Source organism: Mus caroli, chromosome 13 (assembly GCF_900094665.2).
Source record: "Mus caroli chromosome 13, CAROLI_EIJ_v1.1, whole genome shotgun sequence".
Classification (NCBI taxonomy): Eukaryota; Metazoa; Chordata; class Mammalia; order Rodentia; family Muridae; genus Mus; species Mus caroli.
In genome coordinates this window covers 87,188,251-87,201,121 of record NC_034582.1, presented here as the reverse complement: position 1 = coordinate 87,201,121, position 12,871 = coordinate 87,188,251, and the positions used below count along the sequence as shown (strand labels likewise).

Below are 12,871 nucleotides of genomic sequence, written 5' to 3'. Positions count from 1 at the left end.
TGTCTCTCCCTACTGAGTTGTGGAATAAAGGGGTGGGTGGGCCACCACACTTGGGTCTCTTCCAGTATTTTCAAAGGTGTTTTTGATTTGCATGGAAGAGCTGACACATATGTACAAGCTTTGAAAATATGCAGCTCATTATAAGAATTCCAAAAGGTTGAAATCATTTTTACTTTTTTCTGAATCTTGCTCTGTGTGTGTGTGTGTGTGTTTGGTCCAAGAGTAGGCATGGGTTTCAAAGCAGATGTTTAAAGTTTAAAATGTTCAGCAAGGTGGTGGTGGCGCACGCCTTTAATCCCAGCATTTGGGAGGCAGAGACAGGCAGATTTCTTAGTTCGAGGCCAGCCTGGTCTACAAAGTGAGTTCCAGGACAGCCAGGGCTGCACAGAGAAACCCTGTCTCCAAAAAAACAAAACAAAACAAAACAAAACAAAAAAAACAAAGAAAAAAAAAGTTCAGCCAGGAGATGGGTCTAAAACTTTTGACTATCAATTTAGATGTTAGGCCAATACAAAACTCTGTGTAGCTGACAACGTGAGGATGGCTCAGATGATTTTCACATGTTTTAGAAATGTGGCTTAAAGTAAAAGAACTAACTCCCATTATACATTAACGCCTGCTCGATGCCTTGGACACTGACAGGAAAGATGACACCAATAATATAAAGTGGATTATAAACCTACTAGACAATATTAGGAATGTTTCAATATAGTTTAGTATGAATAATTGGATTTTTCTGGCTTGTTTTTGAAACAAGGTCTTTTGTAGCCCCTGCTGGCCTTGAATTCCCATATCTCGTTGCCTCTACTCACCAAGTGTTGGAATTAGAGTCATGCACTGCCTTGCCAGGCTGATAAAAACTTTTTGTTTGTGCTTTTTGGGAACTCTGATAACTGAATACATCCTCAAAACTTTAGTGCACTGACTGCCCAAAGAGATTCTCAGAACAGTACACAATGAGGAAAGCCGAAGCAATAAAAGAAGGATAAATTGAGACAAGTGTTCACGCTTTTTAGGACGTGACTGAATTTTCCTACTGTTTTCGTATTCTCCTGAGTTGTTTTTGCATACATGTCTATCTTAAATCGTGTCTGAAGGATGTCAGGGGAGAATGGAACCCTTTGGCTTAGCCTTGTAAAGCAAGGCAGAGTTCCGGGACTGTTTAGGGCGCGTCTGATCACAGTTGGCGATCCAGATTCACTCAGGGTGAAGGAGAGCTACATCAAGGTCCTTGAACAAAGTCTCAGTGTCCCTTTGCCTTTGTTCCTCTTGCCGGGGGTTCAAAGCAACCTGTGCGGCCGGGCACACCAGTCTCTCGTCCTGCAGAAAAGCGTCATCCTGCAGCCACAGACTCCGGGCTGGGAAAAGGGGGGCGGGGCTGGGGCCAGGAACGCGGCGGCGCGCAGGCGCGCCTGGAGGGACGCGGACGGGGGCGGGGCGCCGCCGGGCGGGCGGGACGCGCGCCGCCGCTCCCGTTGCTGCCGCCGCCGCCGCCGCGTCAGCAGCGTGCCGCACGTGCCCGTGTTTACGTCCCTCGTGGAGCCGCAGACGTCACAGCCGAATGGCAACATTGTGGCGACGCTGAGACTGGAGCTTTAGGAGTCTGCATTCTGGGTCTGGCTGGGTCGGCGCTGTTGGCCGGGGGCAGAGAGGCGGCGGGGAGGTAGGCCCCGGGCGAGCGGCGGACGCGCGCCTCAGCTCGCAGCTCCGCGGCTCCGCGCAGGCCGGTCCGGCGGCCCAGGGCCCTGCGCTGCGGCAGTGAGCGGCTTGTAAACAGATCCGGCCGCACGTGACCATGTGAACTACCTGCTCCGGGCCGCGTATTGTCTCTTCTGAGAGTCGCACCACAAAGGAGCCGGTGGGTGAGCGGCCGGCGCGCTAAGATGGCTGCAGGCGCCCGGCAAGGGTGAGCTGGGGGCGCGGCCACCGCGGAGACTCGGCCGGGCGGGCGGCCCCCCTCGCCGGGCACCGGAGCTACCATGTCGTTCGCGCTGGAGGAGACACTCGAGTCCGACTGGGTGGCGGTGCGGCCCCACGTATTCGACGAGCGCGAGAAGCACAAGTTTGTGTTCATTGTGGCCTGGAACGAGATCGAAGGCAAGTTTGCTATAACCTGTCACAACCGGACGGCCCAGAGACAGAGGAGCGGTTCCCGGGAACAGGCGGGGACGCCCGCGTCTGATGGGAGTCGCGGGCCCGGCAGCCCCGCAGCCAGGGGTCGGTCAGAGGCCGCTGCCTCTGCTACAGCAGCGCTCCGGAGTCCCGGGCCACGGAAGAGCCAGGCCTGGGCCGAGGGCGGCTCTCCGCGCAGCGCGCGCAGCCTGAAGGGGGATCCTCCTCGGGGTCCCGCGGGCAGAGGACCGGAGAGTCCTCTCCGTAGCCCCGCGCGGGCCAAGGCCAGCCCGCTCCGCAGAAGCGCCGAATCCCGAGATGCGACCGCCAGTGCCACGCCAGTCCCGCCGGCGCCCCCGGTGTCGTCGGTGCGGGTGGTGAGTGCCTCCGGGGCGGTCTCCGAGGAGATCGAGGTCCTGGAAATGGTGAGGGAGGACGAGGCGCCACAGCCGCTCCCGGACTCGGAGCAGCCGCCGTCTGCCGCGGAGCTGGAGTCTCCGGCCGAAGAATGCAGCTGGGCCGGGCTTTTCTCCTTCCAGGATCTGCGGGCCGTGCATCAGCAGCTGTGCTCGGTAAACTCCCAGCTGGAGCCCTGTCTGCCTGTGTTCCCCGAAGAGCCGTCCGGCATGTGGACGGTGCTGTTTGGGGGCGCCCCCGAGATGACCGAGCAGGAGATCGACGCTCTATGTTACCAACTCCAGGTCTACCTGGGCCACGGCCTGGACACGTGTGGCTGGAAGATCCTTTCTCAGGTTCTTTTCACCGAGACGGATGATCCGGAGGAGTATTACGAAAGCCTCAGCGAGCTGCGGCAGAAGGGCTATGAAGAGGTGCTTCAGCGGGCCAGGAGGCGCATCCAGGAGGTGAGTGCGGAGTCCGAGCAGCGGTCCTAGATTTCATGTCTCACTGCCAAGTGCTGGAGCCTGGGTTTGGGGTCTGCGAAGTGTCTTCTTTTCTATCCGCGGGAAAAGGAAGAACAGGAGGGTTCCTGATCGGCTTCCTTTACTTATCTCAGCGATGGATCTTTGGGAAGTTTTGGGTTTTTTTTTACTCCTCCAAAAAGTACCCAGTTTACTAAAAAATACAGGTAGAGATAAAAGCATTTAGAAAAACAGGTATTCTGTAATCTTAAAGTAAATGAATGTTACTCTTCTCCCTAAAGTAGCTTGCCCAGGCATTAGCTCTTCTTTCAGGGTGTCATGTTTATGTACTGAAAATTGTTGTCTTATCGATCAAAGTTGATCTGCTTTTGTTTGCCTTGTGTGCTCTGGCAACATAGGTAAGTATGAAATTTTACTTTTCAGCGTTTTGCGGTGCTCAAAGTGTACCACTGAACTACACCCAGCCCTAAATTTATTTTTTAAAAAGTGTGTTGACTTGACCAAATGAGAATTGACATAAGTAAGATTTTAGACTATGAAGTCTTTACAGATGGCTCAAGTTTCACTCCTGTTTTCAGGAGGTCAAGGGCAGGAATGCTTTGAGCTTTTATATGTAGTGTGAACACTTTAACATACTTCTTGATTCTTTAAATAACAGGAAATAGGGAGCTCTGCAGTGTGTGTTTATAGTCATGCCTTTTCTGTAGAAATGTACTAAAAAGTGTAATTTAATAAGGTGACTTCTAATGGACAATATATAGTTTTTCAAAGCAATCTGTTTTAATGTCACAGTATTTTGTGTTTGAACTTGGGATGGAGAGAAGCTCTGTTTCATGGAGTGTTTATTCCCGACTTGCTGTCATTTGTATGTATATTTAACTGATATTAGGCCAGGAACCTGGAATGTTCTTAGTGTCTTACTAGAATATTTGGTGTTTGACTTTGCTAGACTATTATTTCTCACTTACACCATACACTGTTCATACATTTACAACTTCCTCTATTAAGACTCTTCACTCTAGCTCACATCTTAAATCCCAGCACTTGGGGCATGTGGATCTTTGTGAGTTCAAGGCCAGCCTGGTGTGAATAGGGGTTCCAAGACAGCCAGATCCACCTAGGCCCAAACTGTCTTGAAGGACTACACTTCTCTTTGGGTTACTGGATGGTAGACATCATGTGAAGCTTCCTAGAGTTCAGGAACCTGTTTTCATTTCTCCCTTTACTAGCTCACTTCCTGGAGACTTTGATCATCTTTTTGGAAAGAGGTGACAAATAAGACATTCTTTCTAGTGTCCATATTACCCTGCATTTCTCTTAGGCTTTTTGAAGTAGTGTTTTATTAACCAATGGTGTGTGTGCTCCTTTCTCAGACTGGAAATGATAGCTAGTGTTTTCCAAACTAGAAACTCTTTATCTCTAATTTTAAAATGTCTGCTTTAACCTTATTTGATACATAATAAAAGGTGGTTATCTTTTATTAAAAATGAGCTTCCAAAAAGTTAATTTTCTAGGACTCAGTTTTGAGGGTTAGTTTTCTTCTAAAACACATCTTCTTAGTTAAAAATGTATTAACTAGATGTTTTATTTTCTTTGAGGTGTTTTTTAAAATGAAATTAAAAATTAAATTAAGGTCTCATTCTGTAGCCAGAGTGGCTTGGAAACTAATAGGTAGCGTAAGTTGGCCCCTAATTCCTGATTCTACTGCTCAGCCTCTTTAGTGCTAGTATTAGAGGTGGGAGCCACCACACACCTATTTTATTCTCTTTAGCAGAGGAAAAAAAAAAAAACCCGAAACAATTTTTAAAGAGTCGTTTGTCTTGGGAAACAAATGTTTATTATAAATTTAACAATGAATACATAATCTTTCAGTTCTTTATGAAGTTGACTTGAATGGTATTTTGAGAATAGCTCTCAATGACAACACAAGTTTGTCTATAAACCTACCCTGAATTATCTGGAAGATTAAGCTCAGTGTGGAGATTAGTGTCTTCCATGAACATGAGGATGGAAGTGTATCAAGAACCTTTCTTTCTAAGGAACTTCATGTAGGCTGTGAATGTGTTCTACTGCCTACGTTCTTCTCTGTATTAGTGGTTTGCTTTTTGGTGTCGGGCAGGGTATGTGGAGTGGTTTGCACTATGCTAAGTGAGTGATCTGCCAGTGAACTACAACACCCCATCCCTTGGCAGTAACATGGGTTGGTGAAACAGGACTCTGTAAGCCTTGAACAGCCCAGGGTTCCCTTGAGTACAACATCTTACTAGCACTGAAATGATAGACACACACTGTAGCTACTTTTTTTTTTAAGAATAAAATCTATTTTATAGCAATTATGTCACTTGTATTAGTTCTGTTGAGTTTATTTTTCCTACTTGGTTTTGTGTTATCTTTCAGTCAACATAGCTTGTGGAATTGGACAAAGTTATATCTGGTAAATCAGATTCAAGAATGATACTTTTAAAATGTATTTCTTGTTTATATTTTTCTTCAATTTCCTTGAATCTTACTTGCCCTCATAGTATGACTTTTTCCTAGCTATAAATTCCATATTTGTTTCTGTTCTAGATCAGTGACTTAAGAGAGGTTTTATCTACCGTTAGGGTATTCAAACAAAAGGTCTTTTACATAGGCAAATCCTCTACACTGAGCTACAGTTCTAGCCCTCCCATTAAAAAAAAAAAGTGTAGATTAACATTGTAACATATCAAGGCCTTAACAGGGTTGAATTCCCCTGCCACTAGTTCAGAGCAGTCAACATAACTAAGGCATGTCCTTTTAATGTAAAGTTATAGGTAAATACAGTTTTTATAAATTAATAGATGTCTATTCTTCAAGGAAGATAGATGCTTTTAGAAACTAGATGTAGCCCAGACTGTCCTCGGATTTATGATCCTCTTCCCTTAGCCTTCTGACTGGGGTAATGTGGGTATCGTGGGTATCCCAACTCTAGACTTGTTACACTTTTACACAGCAGAAAGGCTTAGGGGCTGGAAGAGTGGTTTCTGACGCCCTGGTTTCAATCTCCAGCACAGTAGCCTTCCCTAGTATCCCACACTGTAGATGCAGCACTTGAGAGTGGGCGTCAGGGTGGAGGATCACAAGTTCAAGGTCATCCAAGTTAAAACCATTGAGAGCAGAAAGTGCTGTCAAAGAGGCACAGTATATGTAAGACTTAGCAGGGTTTGGAGTCAGAACATTTGGATTTTGATTAGGACTCATTACAGTCTCGGATGAGAGCGGAGAAGTAACCAAAGGATGTTTTACAAATTAGGACTGTATGAAATCAGTGATTAGCTAGCATTTTACAAAGGTAGCTTCCAATAAGTATGGTTTTTTTTCTTTCATATAATCAAGATGTTGTAGTTTGTCATTCCGTCTTTTGAGGATTGTAACGTGTGCTTATTAGCACCAGTTAGGTAATTGAGCTCTAAATATTCCTGGTGGAACCCAGCTTGATGCTAGACAGTACTCTACCATTGAGTTAAATCTCCATTCTAAGTGACTGTCTGCCTATATATATATTTGTTTGTTTGTTTGTTTGTTTGTTTTGGTTTTTTTGGAGACAGGATTTCTCTGTATAGCCCTGGCTGTCCTGGAACTCACTCAGTAGACCAGGCTGGCCTCGAACTCTGCCTCCCAAGTGCTGGGATTAAAGGCGTGGGCCACCATGCCCGGCTCGGCTCACTTTTAATACAGTCCAGGATGTCAGCCCATGGAATGGTATCATCCATATGTAGGGTAGGGCTTCCTACCACAGTTACCTCACCTAGAAGCTCCCTTACAAGGGCCAGGGGTTTGTTTATGTGATTATTCTAAATTCTGTCAAATCTACAGTCAGGACTAATCGTCATATTACTTAAAGTTTTTGGAAAACCTTGATTTGCACATGTCATCTAGTTCTGGTTGTCTTGGAGTTCTATGTGTAGACGCTGAGGCGGGCCTCAGAGTCACAGGTTCTGCTTGCCTCTGCCTCCCAAGTGCTAATAAAGATGTTTATCACCAAACCTGGCTTTTTTATATATAAGATTTACTTATAGAATTACTTTTTTTTTTTTTTTTTTTGGTTTTTCGAGACAGGGTTTCTCTGTATAGCCCTTCTCTGTCTGGAACTCACTTTGTAGACCAGGTTGGCCTCGAAGTCAGAAATCTGCCTGCCTCTGCCTCCCGAGTGCTGGGATTAAAGGCGTGCACCACCACGCTCGGCTATAGAATTACTTTTATAGTGAGTCATGGTGGCTTATACCTGTAATTCCAGATTTTGGGACGATAAGGCAAGAGGGACTTTCTGTTGACTTTATGCCAGGTCCTGCCTCAGACACACTCACTCTCATTCATATTCTCTCTCTCTCTCTCTCTCTCTCTCTCTCTCTCTCTGTGTGTGTGTGTGTGTGTGTGTGTAAGATTCTGTTACTAATCTAAAGCTACAGGAGGAACACACAGTGTGTAATTTTTCTTTCTGTTCTATCTTTTTGAGTCAGGTATCACCATATATATAGCTCTGACTGGCTTGGAACTGTGTAGACCAGCCTGGCCTCATCCTCTTGCCTATATCTCTCCTGGGTCGGGGGGGGGGGGGGGGGGGTGGGTGTCGGGGGGGGGCAGGACTAAAGGATTCCTTCACCACACCTGGCTAGATATTCCTCAAGTTCTGTTTTATATTGTTCTGGTCAGGAGTAAGTTGGTTTAGATGTGAGCATATTTCACTTTAAAAAATATTCACAGGTATATACTATTTGAAAGGAAGAAAAAAGCAAGCCTTCTCATAAAGTATCTCTTCATACTGGTTCTTAGCCGGGACCCAAAGTGGACGGAGAGAATATGGCATAGTGTGCTGCTGCCTAAAAGCTACTTGTCATTTCAAACAACGGAGTCATAGCTTTTAAGTTAATCTTTGCTTTCTTCTTCATAATTGCGCCTAAAATATTTTATTTTCTATACTAGTGTTTCTTGGTGGATCTGAAAGTGGGGAGAAAGATGTTAGCTTTTCATTTTGTTTTTAGTTTAGAAATCCTCATTGTTTATTAAGTGCATTTTTGGTACTAGGGAACTAAATTAAAAAGTTAACAGTAAGAAGAGGTTAATAAAGGCTTAGAAGAGAAAATGTATAGATTAACTTCCCAAGCAGTTTCAAGGGAACCATAGGTCATTGTATTAAAAGGGAATTGTGTTAATATTGAAGCTGCTTTGTAAACAGTTTGTTATACTTGGGCTCCCTGGAATTCCTTAGATTTGACTTTTTCTTGAGCTGTTTTTCTTCTGTATTAAGCTTTGTGGAGCCTGAAGCTGCTTTTCTTAAGGATATTTTATTTGTCTTGGTGAAAATTGCCTGACATAGAATAGATAAAGGAACAGCTCTTAACTGTATTGAGTGTCAGTGTGCTTAGAATTTATAGATTAGAGTTGGGAGGAATCTAAAAGTATGCTTTTGTTTTTAAATTTTGTTTGACTGCACCATTTTCCAGTTGCCCCACTCAGCTTACTATTTTTTTCATTGAATATCATGTTTTTACTCTCTATAAACTCAAAAGAGAACTACTTGGCTGAGTACATGCCACATGGTAGTTAAGAACATGAGTTAGTCTGGGAGCTGTTGGTAAGTTTTTCTTGGACTAAACTTTTGAGACGTTACTGAGTTCCTGTACTTGTGGTTCTTCATTTCTGAAGAGATGTAAAGCTGATCCTATTTCAGGTCATTAGTGAGATATACCTGCCCTATGCCTAGTGAGTAGAGACTCAGAGTAAATAAAAGCTTCCATCATTCCGATCTTGCTTTGTCTTCTTTCTCCTGTGGTACTGGATAGTCGCTAGCTGCTGGATTCCTTTGGAATCCAAACCTATTTCTACTAAAAACCAGATTGGCAATTACAGCCATGTTTGTGATGACAGAAGCTGGTCCCACAAAGGTAAAATATTCCCAAATGGATACAGTGTCAAAATAAAAATAGCAGGTTGATCTTAGCTTTGTGCATCATCAGAAACTCCTCCAGGACTCCCAAAACACGTCACCACTACAAATGAATCTAATTGTTTTGGTTGACTTTATAGGATATTGTGGTCCTTTTGGTACAGCTGGTTTTAATTTTGATTCTCCCCACCCATACCCCAGAGTTCTGCACCCTGCTTCTAACTGGTGTCTCTTTTTTGGTTAAGTTTTTGAGACAGTCTCACTGTATTGTCCAGGCCGGCTGTCTTAGTTAACATTCTATTGCTCTGAAGAGACACCATGACCAGGGCAACTTTTATGAAGGAAAGAATTTAGTTGGGGTGGCTGGTTACAATTTCAGAGCATGGTGCTGGAGAGGTAGCTGATCAGCAGGTCTACAGAGTGAGTTCCAGGACAGCCAGAGCTACACAGAGAAACCCTGTCTTGGGGTGTGGTGGGGAGAAAAAAGAAAGAAAAATAACAGAAACCCAGTGTAGCCCCTTAAGCTTCACTACATATTATACTCTGTGTTAGGGTTTCACTGCTATGAACTGGCACCATGACCAAGACAACTCATGTAAGAACATTTAATTGGGGCTGGCTTACAGATTCAGGTTCAGTCCATATCAAGGTGGGAGCATGGCAACGCCCAGGCAGGCATGGTGCAGGAGGAGCTGAGAGGTCTACATCTTCACCTGGAGGCTGCTAGAAAAATACCAACTTCCAGGTACCTAGGAGAAGGGTATTAAATAAGCCCTAGCCCCAGTGACACACCTCCTCCACAAGGCCACACTTCCTAATAGTGCCACTCCCTGGGCCAAGCATATGCAAACTACCACGTTCTGGGTTGCATGTAGAATACATCACAATCCATAACAGCATCAAATTTACAGTTATGAAGTAGCAACAAAAAAATTTATGGTTGGAGTCACCACTACATGAGGAACTGTATTAAAGGATGGCTGTGTTAGGAAGGGTGACAACCAATGTATTATACTCATCTGTTCATTATTTGTAGTTTTTCCTCCTTTCTACTTTTTAAGTGCTGGCTGTTTTGATCAGTATTTTAATACTTGCTCTTTCAAAATGTTGTGATTTTCTTTTTTAAATTGTACTTCCATATCTTTACCTTAGTCGTGGGTAGTCATGGGATTGTTGAGTCAAGAGTTCAACTGCCCCTGAAAATATTATCTTTGTGGGAGTCCATTTCATACAGTGTCTTTATAAATGTAGGTACTGTGGCACTGTATACCTAAGCTGCATGCTGTGGTCTGTTGATTCTTCTGTGCCTCTTCTGAGGCTCTTCCCTGACTTAAAATAACCTATTTATTTTAATTCACATTCTGCTATGTGCATGATTACCAGTGCTCAGGTACCATGCCTCTATTCTCATAAGATCCTCCTGGGTGAATCCTGCCTGGAAGTCTCCCAGAATCCTTTCTGCCTCTTGGATGTCCCACCTCCTATTTCCTACCTTTAGGCCATCAGATTTATCATCGACAGGTGCCACATCCATACAGACACAAGACATTCTCTCTGTAGCCCGAAACTGAGTTCCTCCTACCTTTACTTTATTAATATGTTTTTCAAAAGTTTTACTTAATTTAGATGCAGGGTTTCATGTAGCCAGGAGGTAGCTTGACTTTGTAGCCAGTGGTGACCTTGAACTTACGCTCGTCCCCTTGTGTCTAGTGCTGATAGTGTAGACCTGCCACTCCACACACAGCCCGGCTATATGATTTAGTTTTCACTTTGTATGTGTGTGTGTGTGCGCGCGCGCGCGCGCGCGCGCTCATGCATGCATGTGGAGGTCAGACTTGGGTGTCTTCCTCAGTTGCTCTCCACCTTTTGACTTAGGATCTCTGACTGTTCAGCTGTGGTTAATGTTTGAGTTTCAGGAATTTGTCTTTGCCCCCCCAGCTTGGGGATCCCAGGTGCATACCACTGTGCACAAGCTTTTCATCTGGCTTTTTATATGGTGTTAGGTATCTAAACTCACAAAGCATTTTACTGACTGAGCCATTTTCCCAGCATGCCAGGGTTTTATTCTTATGAAGAGATAGTTTATAAATCAATTTTTTGAAAGGTTTTATTCCAATCAGGGTTTTATTTTTAAGAAGAACTATTTTACATGTCAATTTCTTAGAAAGGATTTATTCCTATTTGGGAAGGAGTGGAAGATTTATGTGGTATAAGTCAGTTTCATACAGTGTCCTTCTATAAATGTAGGTACTGTGGCACTGTATACCTAAGCTACATGCTGTGGTCTACTGATGATAAGTTACATGCCTGCATAACATATTACTGTGTGGAATGCAGTAAGCAGTTGTAAGACAATGAACATTTGTGTATCCAAACAGAAGAGGCACTGTGAAAGCCTGTGTCCCTGTGAGGCTGTATTGATGAATGGGCCTTGCAGGATTAGAAGTTGTGTGTGAGTCAGTGATGAGTAGGAAGACTTAGGGCATGTTGGCCCTGGGACTGTGGCAGACTCCACATGGGACACACTGTGGGGCCGTGGGCTGTTACTGTCTGTGCTAGCTTGCTATCCTAGTGATAGTGTATCTCATGCATGTATAGTTAGATGATCCTAACACCCATTTCTGAAGAAAAGTAAGTGGCATTTTTTTTTTTTTTTTTGGCTATAGTTTTTAAGGAACCCTTGAAAACTTTTTTTTCACAATAATTATGTTTGTAGAGCACTAAATAATAGTTTAGTACATTTATATGTTATATTGATTTAATCAGGTTATCATCTCACACATTTAGTTCTTTTAAATCTTTGTTATTTTGGACTATATGAACAGTAGTAACTAATGACCTATATAATAGAACTCCTAATTATTCTTCTATGACTTTGTACCCATTTAACAGTTTCTCTCTGTCTCACACTTCCCTCTACTCCTCCTTTTAGTAACCCATTCACTGTCTGTTCACTAGGTCTGTGAGTTCAGCTGAGCAGTAATCTGTTACTTGTGAAGAAACTAAAGAAAACTGTGTCCTTGTGTTTTTTCATTAAGCAGATTTTTGTTTTAGATTTAAGATAGTTAAGAACCCATTCTTACTAGTATTACACTGAGGTGGAAGCAAATGAAAAGGATATATAGTGGGGTTTGGTCCAGCCTGTAATCCCACCTGCTTGGGGCTGAAATAGTGGCCAAATTCAATCCCTGCTTGAGCTACAGGAGTTCAAGTAACTTTATGGCAGAACAAAAAGTGTGCATGTATGTGTGGGGGTGGGGAGACAGACACGATGGCTCTCTGTTAATCCCACTCTTGAGGGAGTGGCAGGATCTGTCTACATAGTATCAGGTTAGTCAGAGATACAGTGAGACCTTTTCTAAAATAGTGGGAAAAGGAGCTATGTGTCTCATTTGGCAGAATATTTGTCTCCCATCCAGAAAGTCCTCAGTTCAGAAGCCTAGCATTTGGGAAGTAGAGACAGGATTGGAAGAAGTTCAAGGTCATGTTTGGATACTTAGTTCAAGGTGAGCCTGAGCTGTATAGTACAAGGAAAAGAAGGGTTGGAAATACAGGTAATGGAGTGTTTGCCTAGGTTGTATAAACAGGGCCGTACATTCTATCCTCAGTAACACACACACACACACACACACACACACACACACACACACGTTACACATGTTTTACTTATTAGGCTTAGGTGTTTTTCTTTTTGTTTTTTGTTTTTTTGTTTTTTGTTTGTTTTTTTGTTTTTTGTTTTTCGAGACAGGGTTTTATTTTTGTTTTTGATTTTGGTTTTTTTTGTTTGTTTTTTTTGAGACAGGGTTTCTCTGTATAGTCTTGGCTGTCCTGGAACTCACTCTGTAGACCAGGCTGGCCTTAAACTCAGAAATCCGCCTGCCTCTGCCTCCTGAGTGCTGGGATTAAAGGCGTGCGCCACCACGCCCGGCAGGTTTAGGTATTTATATGTAATGCTTAGTAAATCTTTACT

General features: G+C 43.8%; 1 protein-coding gene across 2 annotated transcripts in view; it reads left to right on the top strand.

Moving 5' to 3' along the window:
* Positions 1–1,466: 1,466 nt before the first annotated feature.
* The window catches only part of Jmy (junction mediating and regulatory protein, p53 cofactor), a 62,836-nt gene continuing 51,431 nt past the window's right edge, over positions 1,467–12,871 (top strand). For both annotated transcript variants that reach the window (XR_003834631.1, XM_021180378.2), the window contains exon 1: positions 1,467–2,975. Coding sequence is in view for 1 of the 2 variants with exons in the window: in XM_021180378.2 (XP_021036037.1) it covers positions 1,980–2,975 (996 nt within the window). In the remaining variant the exon portion in view is untranslated. The remainder of the gene's footprint in view (positions 2,976–12,871) is intronic.